Source organism: Megalops cyprinoides, chromosome 4 (assembly GCF_013368585.1).
Source record: "Megalops cyprinoides isolate fMegCyp1 chromosome 4, fMegCyp1.pri, whole genome shotgun sequence".
NCBI classification, from domain to species: domain Eukaryota; kingdom Metazoa; phylum Chordata; class Actinopteri; order Elopiformes; family Megalopidae; genus Megalops; species Megalops cyprinoides.
Window position 1 is genome coordinate 27724094 of NC_050586.1, and position 16945 is coordinate 27741038.

The following is a 16945-nucleotide window of genomic DNA, read 5'->3' on the forward strand; positions in this document are numbered from 1 at the left end:
GGCAGCGGCCGCGCGTTATCGAGGCGCGCCGGCCGTGCTCCACCTGCTCCGCCTGACAAAGGAAGGGGGAAAAGAGCGAAGATGTTTCGAGCCGATAGAGAGGGCAACACTCACAGCACTCCAGGAACTGCCTCAGTCTCTCAAACACGGCGTTCAGGAAGCCCTGGGGAGAGAGAGAGAGGGAAAGAGAAGGGGACATCAGATGGGGGGAGGGACGGGGATGTTGCAGCCTTGGATGATGGCGATTACATCAGCACAAGTGTTTTCGCAGCCTTGTTTTTTTTCCCACTGATTCGAGCAGCTCCACATGGCCCCCTGACAGCATCAGGGAGTGGCTGGTTTGGTTATCGGAATACATTGAGGGGATCGATACAACTCCGTTAGAGCCAGTGGGAGTCAAATGTCAAGGTGATGACGGTCCACGGAGCAACGGAAACCAACAAAATGGAAGATTGCAGATCTTTGCAAGATATAACGGTCATTGCCTTGAATGTCATGTATTAAGATACACTGTCTGTATGGGGTGTGTTATTTATTTAAAAAAAGTATGTACACATACTAAACACCTGACAATTCAGTAACATTTAGTTAGTATTAGTATTAAAAACAATGACTTTGTTTCAGATATTTTAGGATATATATATGGGCTACTATTCACTGATACTGATACAAGTCTGAGATAAATAACAGAACCACTGTGAGCCTCCCCCCGATAGTGGCTGGTCAAAGCTAGTATGTGGTTATATACAAATGGACAAAGTGACCAAAAGCCTTCAATAATGCAATAACCCCTCTTCTCTATTCTGGCCCCGCAGTGGTGAAATGAGCTCCACAACAGTCAGAGCAGCCGAGTCACAGTGCAGCTTCCACTGAAGACTGAGATGTCATTGGCTCAAACTGAATCGTGCTTCAACTAACCCCAAAGTCTGAACATTAATACTATATCCTCAAATATATTCGCTAAAACCTCAAACTTCCTCTCCCACCTACTCTGGCACTTAACAGAATGTATTACATTATATAATAACTCCTACTGTCTGATTGTGACACTTACGATTTAGTACCTTCTCTGTTCTTAGTCTAACCTTTTTGTATGCCCTTTTCTGAGTCCCTCTGGATAAGAGCGTCTGCTAAATGACTAAATGTAAATACAGTGATATAGTGATACAGGGAAGACTGATATGAGTATGCTCCGGGCTCTGTGGCAGACCGCCAGCTGAAGTTCTGACAGCTGATTACAGCAGACATGATGATTCAGTTCAGTCTGCACAGACGCTATGGTCATCTCAGTAACTGTTTCCATAGAAACATGCCACAGTCATTCAGAGAAGGGGTTCGCATGTGTGAGACCTGGGTGACCCCCAAGGGTCTTTGGGGCGAGACTGGTGTAATAGTGAGCCACACGCTAAGCCCCTGCAGGCCTGGTCGGCATTCTCTTACACAAGCACTGACTTCACAGGGGGGCCAATTTTCACAACTTCAGCACAGCAACCTTTTTTGAGCATTTAGCCATTTTCGACATTAATAAGAGTTTCATCAGGAGGCACAGCACCCTCAATGATATCATCTAGAGCAGTGTTTCTCAACCCTCTCCTGGAGTACCCCCTGCCCTGCGTGTACCCCTCTCCCTGCTCCAACACAGCTGATTCAAATGATCAGTTTGTTATTAAGCAGCTTCAGGAGTTCATAAGGAGTTGATCATTCGAGTCAGCTGTGTTGATTCTGACCGAGAATGAAGGAATCGCACCTTGAAGTGGGCGGGTCCCAGGTTTCACTGTTTCATTGTTGACTTGCTGTGAGGCTACAGCAGTAGCAATGCATCACCACTAGAGGCACCAGAGTGTGAAATGGCCCGGCATCTACAGCCTGCCAGGTAAGTATATTCTCAGCTCTGGTTTATGCATTCATTTGTTTTAGAGGTAACCTCGTCAGGACAGGGGTGCAGATACACAGAGAAGCACTGCACCCACACAGGCCTACACTAATCTCCAGATGTGGCCTTGTGAGCTGGAGTAAATCAGCTTTACACGCGATGCCTGAGACAGGGAAGAGTCAGGGCGGCCCTGAATCATAAGCTGAGGGGTGGTCCCGCGCCTCCCGCCCAGCCGGGGAGAACAGGGGGGGCCCTTTATTTACGGCCGCGCCTGTATCTCGCCAAACGAGCCAGCATTTACAGCCTGCGACAGCTGCGTGACATCAGGGATTACAGAGCTGTAACTGGCCAATGACGGATGGGCAGAGCTGGCCTGTCAGCGCAGACAACACACAATGCGCTCTGATGTGTAGGTCACAATGTCTGTCTTAGCAAGCCACCTGCACGCAGTCTACTGCGCACAACACCACGCCCGTCTTAACGAGCTGAGCCGAACACAGCACAGCCTCTGTTTAAGCATACTGTGCTGAAGAGAGCAAACGCCTTTCTGTGTAAACTGTTTAAATCTGCGTAGAACTTTCTGTTTAACTTTGATGTAATGTGCATACGTTTGTTTAAATCTGTTGTACTATATGGTAAAGCAGAGTGTGTAAAGCTGGACACACACACACATCTGACGGTCGTACGAGCGGCACCCAATGCTTCAGTCAGCCAGGGTGTGCCGACAATCTTTGATAAATACTCTCACTGACAGCTGACGCAGATTCTACACATTAAATCGGGAGTGACAGCCATGAACAGCGGGAGACTACAGACTACGTGTGGGACATGCCACAGTGATTACAGGTGACGGTTGACAGTTCTGACCGACCGCTGGGTGTGTGTGTCCAGCTTAAAAGGTTCTGTTTAAATTCACTGCATTCTGTTCACTCTGCACGACTGCTTCTGTTTAAGCATGCCGCTCTGGTCGCACTGTGAACGAGGGAGGCCTTTGTTCGATTAATAATATTATTAAGGTGCTATTTGTTAAACAGATGTCTCCTCCTAACGCTCACTGTACAGTTTTACTTCTCACATATCCTCATTCCTCCATCTGGAGGTGTACCTGGGGTATGAGAGGAGAAGTCGAGGAAAAACGAGCAGGGCTGTTCTGGGAGCAGAACCCTACACTCCCAGAAGACAAGGGCTCCTTAAACAGTACAGCCTTATGAACAAATAACAGAACATTCAAGGTGAATAACTTCTAAAATGACAGTGTAAAACTTAGCCCAAAGCAAACGAGAAAAGTGCCTGCAACAACTGGAACAGGCAGAGAAACAGCTTTGGAACACTTCAAAACACATCTCCAGTCATAAAGAATGCACTTTTCCATGCTTTTAAGTTGGTATTATGCCAAACTGTCACAAACTTACTCCTACGATGGATATAAGCAAACCCATTTTGCTGTGGAAAAATGTTATTACAGATTAGTTTAAACTTTAATGTGAAGGTTATTACTGCGCCCCCTCCCTCCCACCCCAAAACCCCACTTCAAAGCGCTTATTCTTTAACCTTGATGAAAACACTGACAGTGCCACAGCAGGCTCCTCAATGGATCTGAAGCGATATGAAGTTTTAATTGTCATTTCGCAAACCAAACTGATGAGAAGACACAGTGAGAAACTCGCGTGTCATCGCTTGTGAAGTCTGATGGGGAAGCGCTTCCTTTTGTCACTGCCGGCTGTGACTAAGTAATGAGATTTTGCAAACGATACTTTATCTTCAAAAAGGAAAATCAGGAGTACCCCCCCTCCCCCTCCCCCTGCCCAACTTTTTCTAGTTTTGAAAGACAAGAGGCCTTCACCTGACAAGTTTCTGTTCAAGTGCCGTTAAACTCCTCCCCTGACAACACCAGCTCCTTCCCTCCATAATATGACTGGATGTAGCATACAAAGGCTTGTATAGATTTGTTTTGGGTTGCAAGTACAGAACGGTGAAATATAAGCAGAAATATATTGGACAAAACGCTTGGACAGAACAACTGGACAGAAAATGCACTGGTTTTATCTAGAGCAACTTAGACACCTTTCAATTGTTACACGTAATTAAGTTATACAGCTGCATACTGGATACAGATATACTGAAAACTGAGGATGTCTGTTCTCTCACCATTTCATCTTTACAGCTCAGATAACTCAAATGACTTGAGTGTTTGTTCAATATACACCAAACTTAGTGGTGTGGTGTGGTGTGGTGTGGGGAGGGGGGGGGGGGCTTGGCGGGGCGTGGCAGAGTGAGGAATGAAACACAAGCAATCCCTCAAAAGTAACACACACACACACACGCAGCTAACGACAGCGAGGAAATGACTTTGTCCAAAAGTATAATGTGTGCAGTGAAACGTCACAATTTTACAACAAGACATAGCGGAGCCAGCAGCAGCCTGGCAGAGTCAGATACAGGCACAATGCCTCTAACTAAGAGGCTGTATAACCCCTTACTCTTTCCTTGGTAATGGAATTTTAATGCTCTCATATTGTAACTTTGACACCCCTGGGCAAAGCTTTCCTCATTACCTGTCCAGCTACCCACACAATACAGAAAAGTATTAATATTTCAAAGGCTTTACAGTTCAATTTAACACAGGGATAAACTTCCCCAACCAGGGCATTAAACCCGCAGCTCAGCAGAATCACCTGCACATTATACACTTTGATAGTGATCTCTGTCAGAGCCCTTGTATTTATGCTTGGAGATATACCCAGGAAAGGTTTTCTTTAATGATTACTGCAAAAAGATTAGGAGAATGTGATAGTGTAATCCCTGAGGTCAATCTGGAAAAGAGCAAAAACTCACTGAAGGTACAAAAACTGAATACATCTCTGGAGTGCAACAATACCAAGCAGAGCTGGATCTACCACACATTTACTGCTCAGTGAAGTGGAATCTGTGAGCAGCAAAGAGAAGGGGGTCAGTTAAGCAAGCCAGCCTGGCTCCAGCTCTATAGTGGGGAAGGGGTGTAATGAGCCAGCCTCGTGGTAGTAAAGTGCTATCATTAGTCAGCCTGGTTCCACCTCTACAATGGAAAAATTGTATAATGAGCCAGCACGCTTCCAACTTGACAGTGTGAAAGGGGCATAATGAGCCAGGCTGGTTCCAGCTGTACATTGGGAAGGGGTATAGTGAGCCAGCCTGGTTCCAGCCCTGCAGTGGAAAAGGGATATAATGAGCCAACCTGGTTCCAGCCCTACAGTGGAAAATGGGTATAACGAGCCAGCCTCATTCCAGCTCTACAGTGGGAAAGGGTCTGAGTCATATCTGAATAGGAACATTGGTAACAGGAGATCCTGGGGGTGGGGGGTAAAGGGGGTCTCAGCAACTGCATAATCTCTCTTCCCTCACGTACACCCACAGACTAGCACCTCTGAAATCCCCTGTAAAGGTTCTCCTGACTGTTTCTGAGCTCTGTGTCTTCTATTACTGGCACCCCCAGTGAACTCTGCAATCATTTCTGTTCTCAATTACAGCAGGGAGAGGCAGAGGGGAGAGGAACGGGGAGAGAGAGAGCAGAGGGAGTGAGAGAGAGTCACACAGAGAGGAAAGGGAGAGGAGAAAGAGAGAGGGGGAGAAAAAGAGAAAGACAGAAGGAGAGACAGAAAAGAGAAATAGAACAGAAGAAAAAGAGTGATTAAGTAGGAAGAAAGACAGAGAACAGGAGAGAGACACAGTAGGAAAGAGAGGGAGGGCAAGGGGGAGAGAGAGAGAGAAAAGAAATCAGGGGAGTCTGGGGGAAAAAAATATTTCCTGGGAGTCTGAAAGCACCCTCTGTGCCAGTGATTTAATTAATGTCGGGGCTGAACAGGGGACCGCTCTCGTCCTCTGGTTTTTATCTTTCCTTGACACTTTAATCCACATTGAACTGCTTCTGAAAACTTTAGAGTGCCCATTAACTCAGCTGGGTTTTAAAGGACGGAGTTACCCACGCACTTAAGACAACTGACATTTCCTGTCTGTGACCTCTGAACTCCAAAGTCAGCAGGTTATAGGTGTCCCTCTCTGGCTCTTGTTCTGGAGGGAGGCGGTAATTTTTTTTGTTGTTTGTTTGTCGTTTGTATACTTCCTCTAGTGTTCTGCCTCTTAGAACTTACCATGACCTCCATATTCTGGTGCGGTTCATTGAAACCGTGAACAGTGAGTTTCCGCAGAACTGTGAAAGAAAGCAGAGGGAAACACAGGACTCATGAGTCATGCACTTTTTCAAAGCCTCACTCAGCATCCCAAAGTCCGAGCAGCAGCCACGAAAAGGACAGGGTAATGGCTCACGTTTGCCGTATGTGTGTTCACTCAGACCTTTCAGGAGCACAGCTGAATGTAAAGTTGGCCGCACTAAGAAAGAAATGGTGGCACCGACTTTCTTTAAATATCCATACTAAATACCCTCACAATAAGGTAAGCCGTACTGCACAGGTGGATGGGAAAGTGGCACACGCGAGGGTAAGGACTTGCAGCTACAGCATTTGCTGTATGTTCCCTGGGTGTGTGTGGGCCCTCTGAGGGGAGACGGGGCAATGCTCTAATGGTCTTGAACGGCCCGCACAGTCCCGCACTGGTTTTTCAGGGAGGGGGACAGAAATGGAGTTTGCCCTTTACCTTCCTCTGACATCTCATTTCTTACATCTGTTTCTCCTCTGCGCACCACAGGTTTCACCTATCTGAAGTGAGCTGCACGGTGGGAGAGGGTTATTCCTCCCAGCCACAGTCCTGTGTGTGTGCGTGCGTGTGTGCGTGTGTGTGTGTGTGTGTGTGTGTGAGAGAGATAAAAACTGAAAGCTTGTAACAGTGTGTGTGTGAGGGTGCGTATGTATGTCTGTGTTGGAGTAGATGTCCATGTGTGTCTGCTAGGGGTGTGTTTTTGTGCGTGTGTGTGTCCGTGTTAGTGCGAATGACTGTTTGTATGCACAATTCTGTCAGTTAGGTTGAGTGTGTGTGTATGTGTGTGTAAAGGTGAGACAGTGTAAGGTGCAGGTGGGGCTAGAAGGAGCAGATTACAGAAGCAGTTGGGCAGTTTGCAGACTGCAGGCTGGAGCAGGGAAGTGCTCCAATTTGGCAAGGTAGAATACAGATGGGGCGGGGCCAAGCACAGATGGGGTGGGACTGTGTGCAGATGGGGCGGAGCAAAGAACAAAAGGGGTGGGGCATTACATAAACCGGGCAGGGTCGAGGGCAGCGGAGGTGGGGCTGAGATGGGTACCTTTCAGAGACAGCAGTGTCCTCTCCAGCGAGCTGAGGGCAGCTGCCTCGTCCCTGGCACAGATCTGCTGCAGAAAGGAGTCTGTGTGATGGTTCCACAGCGAGCAGGCGAAACTGTAGATACCCGACGCCAGCTGGAAAGAGCCAGAAAACACAGATCTGAATCAACTTCGCTCCGTTACAGTCCCATTATGCTCCTGCTGTAGCTGTACAACATAAAAAAGACTCGCTTCACAACAAAATCCTGTCTGACAGCTGTCAAGGTGAGAGATGAGATTCAACTTATTCTCCGTACAGAAATAACAATGGAAGGAAACAACAAAGCCTTTCTCCCTCCTTTTTCACCTTTTCTGGAATTGGCAGTTGGGCACTGTGCAGGCTTGTCTCACTGCGATAACCTTCTGCTCTCGCGCCGGACTGCTGGGTGCAGCAAATACCACCTTCCGATAAAACTCATAAGTCACACAGTGAACTGGTATAGCAAATACCAGAATCAGAACAGGCGCGTCTCTCTGACGGCATCCAAGCTACGCATGGGCATCTGATGAGCTCAGCCTGCACTCAGAACATTGCATTACACGTCATTTAGCAGACGCTCTTACACAGAGCGACTTCCAAATAAGCGCATTGCAATGCTAAGAGTAGTTATGGAAAAATACTACAAGATGTCAGTAAGATAAGTGCTAAACTGGTGTAGAGAGCTTTTTAAATAGAAAATAGGGATAGACAGGATGGATATGATAGATAGAGAGGAAGGTAGACTAGAGATAAAGCTTGAAGAGTTTTCAGCTTTCTCTTGAAGGCACCCAGGGAGTCTCTTGTACTATTCTCAGCAGGAATCTCATTCCACCAGTGTGGAGCAAGTACACTCACAACGAGCCCCTTAGCCAACCAAGCTAAAAGAGAGGTTCTTCCTCAAGGCCAAGCTCCAGATTCACGTGAAGCAAGCACTGTGTCAGAGATATGAATCATACCCCAACATTCACATTCAAACATTGATTCACATATTTACACATTTTTAAAAAATCATTTTTTGCAGGTGCTTTTTACAAATTATTATTATTGACCAGAGTAGAGTCAGCCCCAAAAAACTGAAAAAAAGATTTCACTGCAAAAGATCAAATACCATTCCGTACATCTCCAAAATTACTGCACAGATGGAACAGCATTTGAGTTGTACACAATAATGAATGAATTAATACATAAAAAATGTATTTCATTTCCAATGCTAAAATGGTTTGAAATCTGTTTCATCCTTTAGATGTTTGGTTTTCAAGTTATTTAAGGTACAGGTTCACTAAGTAGCTTTTTTTAATCAATGTCACCATCCCTTGTTCTGTACAAACGGACATCTGGAGCTAGCAGTGATCAAACGAGCAAACAATCTCTCCAAACGGCTCAGCGCTTCCATGAAAAGTTCTCTTGATTTTGTTCACTAGACTTAAACTATGAAGATGCTATCAATCCAGCCCTTTCGAAAGCCCCCAGGAGGAAGTGAATCAATCAGAATGAGAGATAGCTTTGTACTAGGAGATCAACATCGCTTTTCAATGACACAACAGCCTTAATGACAACGTACTGTTTCTGAATTACACTAATGAACTTTGTGTTCTCTCCAGATATGTATTATTTCCGAACATAAAAGCACAAAAAAAAAATCAGGCATATTTCCATCTGGCTGGCTGTGTTCGGGCTGATCCGAGACAGAAATGAGACAGAAACGTTTGGAAAAATCCCGTCCAGCGTCACATGTCACCATAGGAAGGATCATCTCTTTAGCACCAAGTCTGAAAAGCCAATTATAAGAGTCTGACTGAGTGACACCCTGTGCTATTGATTTACACAAACACGTCCAGTGAAGCCGACAGAAAATTTCACCTGCAGCTCCACAGTGAAGAGGGAGCACGATCTCCTCTCGAAAGCCGCAGAGATCTTTTTCACACTTCATCATTCTTTCACACGTAACGCTAACACACGACAACAGCTGAAGAGCACCAATCATACATTTGTCTATGGCAGCAAGTCAACAGCTCCAGTACAGTGTACACATTCAAGCTCACAGGCCAGGGTAATGACTCACAGAAACCACACAAAGGGGAACAGTCACCCACTACACAAGCCAAATATCAAATCAGATGCCAAAAAGCATTTTTATTTAGCGCAATATACCTCTAAGCAAATGCGAGCACAACAGAAAACATTATCTGAACAAAGCTTTTCAGCTGAACGCAAACAACGATACGATTCCGGTGTGTTGCATCGTTCCCCAGCCAGACTGCAGCTAATGAAAGGGGATTCACACAATCCAGATGGGCGGCAGAATCTGCACGGCAGCACAGGAAGTGACACGCCAGATGAGACTTGCCAGTTCCTTTCTTCCGCACGTTCCTCAGCATCAGCAGAGATGAAGGGAGGGCTGGCTTTGACAAGTTCTTTCAACTACCTGACAGCTCCTGCTCTTAGCGGGTGTTTTACCCCCCACAAAGCAGCCCTATGCATAGTTTGCAAAAGTTTTATACAGAGGCACTGGTGTTAACTCATGTTCATTTTCTTCCCTTTTGCATACTGGCTATTGGTTTTACTCTTCTAAATCAAACAATTCTCATAAGACATATATGAGACCAGTAGCCGAAAGGCCAGTGATCCATCAGAATCTATAAACTTACAAAGAAACAAATAATGTTTAAAAAATGCCTCTAACCAAACGTTTACACCGTTTCATGGGTGCAGCCTTCGGGGCGTTTCTGGCCGTGTTGTTCTTCCTGATACTGATAAAATGAAATGCTGTCGATCAGGTGATGTACAGCGATTACAACCTGGTCTGACATTTCCCTCAGGCAAGAGCTCGTCCCATCCCAAAGCCCCTGTAGTCATGACAACATGTCCTCACACAACTCCGGTGCATCTAAAGCCAGACAAGATGCTGAAAAAAATAAAACCAACGACTGCAGTAAGGTCACAATTCCACCATTCCCGTTCTGTTCCAGTCCAAACACACTTCACGCATAACCTTTCACCTACTGACCGCCTCCAGTCGCGCACTTGCATATTTGGGTCATGTTTCCCTGTTTGTATTTTCAAACTTACATCCAACTGCATTGGTCGTGGACCCAAGTTCTACAGCACTGGTTTCTAGGTGAGGGAATTGCTTGAAAGGATGTGCCAGGCTAAATTAATTACTAATTAATTACTATAGCTCCTGTTTATGCATAACGTAGGTAATGATCACATCCCCTAAGGCAAAATAAGACAACTCTTCCACAAACCAATCAAAGCCATGAAAGGGCAGGTAAACTTTCCCTCCACAACCTGTTCCTAATGCGGCCGTTTCATTTAAGAATGTGCTTCTTACATAAGCAGAAAAGCCGCTTCTTATGCATGAATTTTCAAAACAATGGCCCTCCCTTCATCGGAAACTTCACATCATCTTACATCAATACAGACTCATCAAAGATGAAAAAAAATGAACTGGACAGTAATGAGGATTTGTTTTATCTTCATTCCTATGCAGTAAGGCATGAAAATCTCAAAGCAAAGCACCCCCCCCCACTAATCCAAACGCACAAAAACTTATTTCCCAGATAAATATTTCCAGTCCCACACAGTTGTATCCAATGAGGTGCGGCCATTTTTTTTCCTTAACTGGAAAGGGATCTTTAAAGCACAGCGAGAGGGTGACCGCGAGGCAGGGGGAACTCTTGTCGTGCTCTGATTATAATCAAACAGCACTGGTCAAATGGAAATGAAGCTGATATGAAAGAGCCCTCCCCTTCACAGATGCAGCAGCGCTCTGAAGATAATTATCCCCATTATTCAAATGAGGCAGGGGCTGATGAAAGCCTTTTTAGACTTTATATGGCACTTGTTTTTTCCAGCTGCATGCAATAAAAGAACAGCGATCTCACTTTGCATCTTACACACACACACACACAGGCGCGCACACACACAAAGCACAAACACACACAGACGCTCGCAGAGAAAGACCATCTATGGCCCTACCCATGGGTTCAAAAGAAAGTCCATTGGGGGTTCTGCAAGATCATTTACATTCATGTGATATTTGAATATTCCACCAAAATCTAATATTTGAATAAGTAAACCTCACATTTTCACTCCTAGCACTGTATGAAAGTCCAGTTTTTTCTGTCACTGCAAAGATGTTAGCGTTCATTCAAGCAGGGAGATGATAAAAGAAATGAAACATACTTGGCGAGCATTTTTGAGATGACTGAAAACTCAACAAAATGATGTCAGTACAATGCTGGCTTTAAGCTGGGGGTGGGGGGGGGGGGGGGGGGGGGGGCATACCGGAATATTATCAGACCAAAAATACAGCAAAACCAGGCTTAACAGGGTTTAAATGGGTGATGGAATTCCTAGAATACAATGTCTGGCTAGAACAATTTTGACCAGCTTTGCAAGAGCGTGATTGAGAACATTACCACAATGCTTGGAGAGCATTACCACAACGCTTTCATTCACACTAGGTGGGGCAGGGGTGTTGGGGACTGAAGGTTCACTATTTTCCCCCCACATCTGATGTGAACACAATATTTGCCTTATTAGAACTGAAAAGCAAGTCTGGTCACCATGAGACAATGTGACATAATCTCCGAGTCCTCCAAAGGCACGCGTTGTTAACGCTTGTAAAGCCACTGAATGGCTGCAGGAATACAGTGGCGTGGCAGGGTCATTCCCTCCATCATCCGCTTTCTGTCTGACAGTGCAATTACTCGCTAATGATGGCAGGAAATGGCGCTAACTGCTGCAGGATCATCACCCGTGCAGCGTTAATTCATGACATTCGTTACAGTCACCAAACTTCACATACAAATGACCCCACCCCACTTTCAAATAAATCACATCCGTTAAACACGCTCACAAAGACAGGTCATCCCCAACACTGCAGTTTCAATCACACGTGTTTAATACATCTTAGGCATAGGCAAAATCCTAGTGATGAAGACTCCAGGGGAGTATGAATTTTAATTCAGGATGGATTGGTTTAAGTCATCTGAATCTGCCATTTTTCCACATGGGAAATCAGCACAAACAGGATTCAACATGGTAAATGAAGCAATAGCACTTTCAATAAATTACAGCACTTTAAAGTGAAAACCACACTTCCTTATTAAAAAGGAGCCAAAACCACGCCTGGGGATCTTACAACATATCTTGCCAGGTCCAGAACTCAACTCTACCTTATGAGCTGTGAGGACAGAAACAACACTTGGAATAAATAAGGAAATAAATACTAATTACTAATTTATTCTCATTAACAAAGAACAGTTTGAAATCAATGTTTTTTCAATGTGACTGAGGTGTGGATCCAATAAGCTTCCTTCCTTAAAGTTTCTAATCAATGTCGCTACCCACTTTCCTGTGTGAACAAACCCGCAGAGCACAAATTCTGGAAGCAACCGATGATTAAACAAGAAAACAATCTCTCCAAACCTCTCGACTTGGCAGAGGGGTAATGTTCAATGTGCTTACATCATGAAGAACCCATCAATAACACCATGCTATATGCTAGGTATGAAAAAGGTATCACATTAATATACACATAGGGCGGTTCTATGGCAAAATATAGCTCAATAAACACTTTGGGTCAGATATAGCAAGAGTTTAGCCAACAGATGTGAAATGATCACTGAGTGAAAATTACCCAACAGTTCATTTTCACATATCTGTTAACCTTCGCCTGAAAACTTCAGATAGTTTTCAGGCGAAAACTCTAATAAGACAGGCTTACAATCATAACTGAACTTGCATAAGTACTGATTATATTCAGATGACTGCTCTGGGCCGTGGAATGTACTTTTTACATTTTTGGGTTCATATTTGTTGATTTTTCGCCAAAAACTTTCCAACTCTAATAAGAGATGCAAACAAAATGGTAATTTACAGCTAACTGCTGCTGGTTTTTCATTGGACAGCTCTGAGCCTTGGACACAGTGAGTCAGCCTTTTTGTTGTTGTTGTTGTAAGGCTAAAATGCTGTGCAGCTAATTTATACCAGCAGAGAGCCCAGGAGCAAGACACTTAACTGCTTGTGGAAGGGAGAGGAGTGGTAAGACATTTAAGGAGACTGATGAGGGGCACTGTTACCCCTAAATTATTCAGGTGACTGCAGTGGGTGAACCACAGCAGAGGAAGGCCACCTGGAAGTGAGGCCCTCATTGCTATTTTCTGTATCTGTCTCTCTCTCTCTCTCTCTCTCTCTCTCTCTCTCTCTTTGCCCTCCCTCACTCCCTTTCTCGAAACGTCTCCCTCTCCTCTCTCTGTGTCCCTCTCTCCTTCTCTCTCCCTCCATCTCTCTCCACCCACCTGTCTGCTTGGCTCGGACAAAATACAACCATAAATACAGTAAAAGCACACTTTGCCGACAAAATCTCTCCCCATCCTCCTTTCTCTCACATTCATCCACCCACCCCCCCCCCCAAAAAATAAAACAACATCTGTCAACTTCTCCCAACCATACATTGGTCAATCTTTTGACCGTACTTCATCAGAATGTCACAGTTTTCATATCCAGTTGGAGAAAAGGGCCACATTCCTTAGTCCATGTTTGTGCACACAACCCCCACTTCTCACAGACAACTCAGTTGTAACCTGCCAAACCGGTCCTGCCGCTCCCTTTATCAGCAGGACCCCCACAGGTAACCCGAGGCACAGGCGCACCCCCCAAGGACAGCCCTCAGGTCACCATTTGCCCTCTGACCTGTCCATATCCTTTGGCCACCAATAAGAACCCCAACAGGGCCAAGGATACAGGACAATATAAAAGTAGTGATGACCTCCCCCACCTCAGTACTGCACCAATACCTGTGGGGTGAAGAGGTGGGGAGACCAAACCCTTAGGGACAGAGTATTGTGTTGTTGTTGTGTGCGTCTGTGCCTATGCCAGAGTTCAACTGTTACAATTGTCTGTAGAGAGAGAAGGATGATATGCATTCTGATCCAATGTATATTATGTGTGCACATTAATTAAGATCTTGTTCGTCTGTTATTTGTACTAAGACAAAGTGTTTGTTAGGGTAAGACAATGCATAAGCATCGCGCATTGTTTTTACAGTAGACGCATAGCTGCATCAAGTCTGTAGGTTTAGTTAGCTCACATTTGTGTTCATGCAGAGGGCTCCCATTCCATTGAGCTAAATCCTCAATAAAATTCTGAACCCGGAACCTGACTCCTGCGTCCTGACCTACACCCCACTGTGACAGCAACATTAGCCTGAACCTAGATTACGGGTGAAAGTGCCCCCTCAGTTTCACCAGTACTTCGGCTCAACACATTTCAAAAACTGGAACTGTTTGTGGTTGTTTACTTTCCTCTCCCTCTCTCACTCCCTCTCTTTCTGGCTCAGATTAAAGTTGCAGACAGTGTGACATTTTAAAAACACAGAAGGTCTTGGCGAATTATGGCTGAGATTCATAAAAGGCTGTGGAAGTTGTTCATAAAAGTCCCCCCCACCTAACCAGAGCATTAAAGATGTTCTGTGCTTCAACAGCTTTCCATTTTTGCAGCCATTTTCTTTTATTGAAGAGAAGCATTCACATTATTCAGTCTGAACATGGCTCATATACTACAAGCACCAAAAAAAATAAAAATGACAAATTCCTTCTTACTTTAAGGACTTGCGACACAGGGGCCATACTTAAATTAATGTGCAACGTTCAAAGCTTGTGCCAGTGGCACTGTGAGAACTGACATTCTGAACACCATTCAAGATAACAAACAAGCAGGCTGGTGGGGTTATGAATATTAAGTAAAAATCCACACAAATGCACCCTAAAGACTTATCCTAGCTCAAGTCCCTTATGTGATGTGTAGTTGGCTGGGACCTTCATCATTCTAAACCATGACTCATTCAAAATATATGAACAGAGAGCAATAGTTTTGAAAAAAGCAGTGAAAAGCCATGCATGTAGATACCTATTCAGTGTAAAAGTAGGTTTCAGTCTAAGATGACAAAATTCAACAGGGGGCACCACAGCACGTAAAGTACTGAAGGATAATCTTTAAACATCATTCCAAGACATCTATGCTCTCAGCACATAGTTACACGTTACGGGTACCAACTCCGAACACAAGGAAGAAAATTCATGAAAGAAGAGGCAACAGCGACTGCTGGTGGGCGATAACGATGTTGGCGAGAGGTGAGAGGCGGACACTTCCTTTCATCCAACTGGATCCTCATCGAAGAGCCTAACACTCAAGAAATTCATTTTTAACTTTTCGAGAGCCAGTAATTAAAGACAGGTTTAAATGACCTGTTGAGGCAACTAAGTTGCCAGGAAAGGCCAGAGAATCAGGTGATATGTTGAATACTGTGAACGATAGAATAGGAAGTACTCTATTCAAAATTAAGGCCTGTTTCTGGTCTTAATTATGACCCCACCCTGATCCCCAATGTTCCACGGGTAAACACTGAATCACAAAAACAAAATTTGGATCCAAAGAGAAAAGAGCGTGACACTGCAGCCTCCAAAATACCCCCTTTACTACCCACATTTCTGCTGGAAAAACATGCAGACATCACAAGCAAAAGATGATACCTGCAAGCAAGAACCAGAGAGAGAGAGAGTATGAGAAATGTTTTTAAAAGGATTTCAGCTTATTTATTGTGGACTGAAATCCAGTTCATTTCATGTGAATTTATTTCAGGCAAAGAGAGTCCCACCTCCTTTAGCACACTTCAGCATATTCGTAACTCCATTAGAGAAAATAAGAGAGCTCTTAAGGTTTATCCATTCAGACTCGCACACACGCCTCCTTTACCACTCATACTGTAGCAGTATCCTGACGATTACTGCTTCAGGAATAAAAAGATGCTCTTAAGACACGCTCTTTGTCAAAGCATCAGAAGCGGTGTGCTCTGACAGATTCTTTATCCCCGGAGAGAGCACAGTCTTCCAGACGGGCCCATGTGCCGCCCTCACTCTCTGGCCCTCCTGCACGCGCTCGGCCTCTCAGAACCGCCGTATGCCTTCACCGCAACCCCACTGACAGCGTGCTGCTGCAACCAACACCTCGGGTGGCGGTGACCACCAACACTACACCATCTGCAAAAACGCTGTCACGCGACAAAGGCTAGCAATATCCACCAAGGAAAAGTCCCCAGACCTTAAGCAAAGATGGTACACACACCCTCTTACAAACACACACTTCGACAGATAGAGATAAATGGTTCATATATATGTTAAATGTCTACGCTAAAGAGCCCAACACACACACCCTCTTAATCACATTTACTTCTAAAGATAAAAATAATTGGTTCATATAAATGTTAAATGTCTGCATTAATAAACCCAACAAACACACCCTCCTACACATACATACTTATAAAGATAAACATAAATGAGTCCATATAAATGTTAAATGTCTGCATTTAAAAACCCAACAAACACACCTTCCTACACACACGCACTTCTAAAGATAGAGATAAATGGTTCATGTAAATGTTAAATGTCTACGCTAAAGCACCCAACATGGCACCGTTTAGCTAACTGTTGATCGATGGCATTCAGGCAGCAACATGCCCACGCTCTCTCTGGGAATGCAGCCTGCACCTGTTCAGTGTCCGGCCCTTCCTTTGCTCGCCACAAAGTTCCACATCACATACAGCGTGCACTTCAAACATTACAGGATACAGGTGGAATCTGGTGACGGCAAGGGGACTTGATGGGGGTTGATCCTCAGCTTCCCCTAGTGGAAAATACATGCTTGGCCCCTGTGAATAATATAAATTGCGTGCAACACGGCTGATTCTGAACTGCGCAGCACAAACCATATAACATGATTGAAGCAGACAGAAACGGTGATGTGGCCCTCACTCAGAGC

The 16945-nt window shown here is 44.8% G+C and overlaps 1 protein-coding gene across 1 annotated transcript in view; it reads right to left on the reverse strand.

The window, feature by feature from the left end:
- Positions 1-16945, reverse strand: part of ipo11 (importin 11) — a 157004-nt gene that overhangs the window by 124862 nt on the left and 15197 nt on the right. The window contains exons 6-8 of the mRNA XM_036527298.1: positions 7104-7236; positions 6001-6059; positions 115-163 (exon numbers count right to left, since the gene is read on the reverse strand). Coding sequence (XP_036383191.1) covers positions 115-163; positions 6001-6059; positions 7104-7236 — 241 coding nt within the window. The remainder of the gene's footprint in view (positions 1-114; positions 164-6000; positions 6060-7103; positions 7237-16945) is intronic.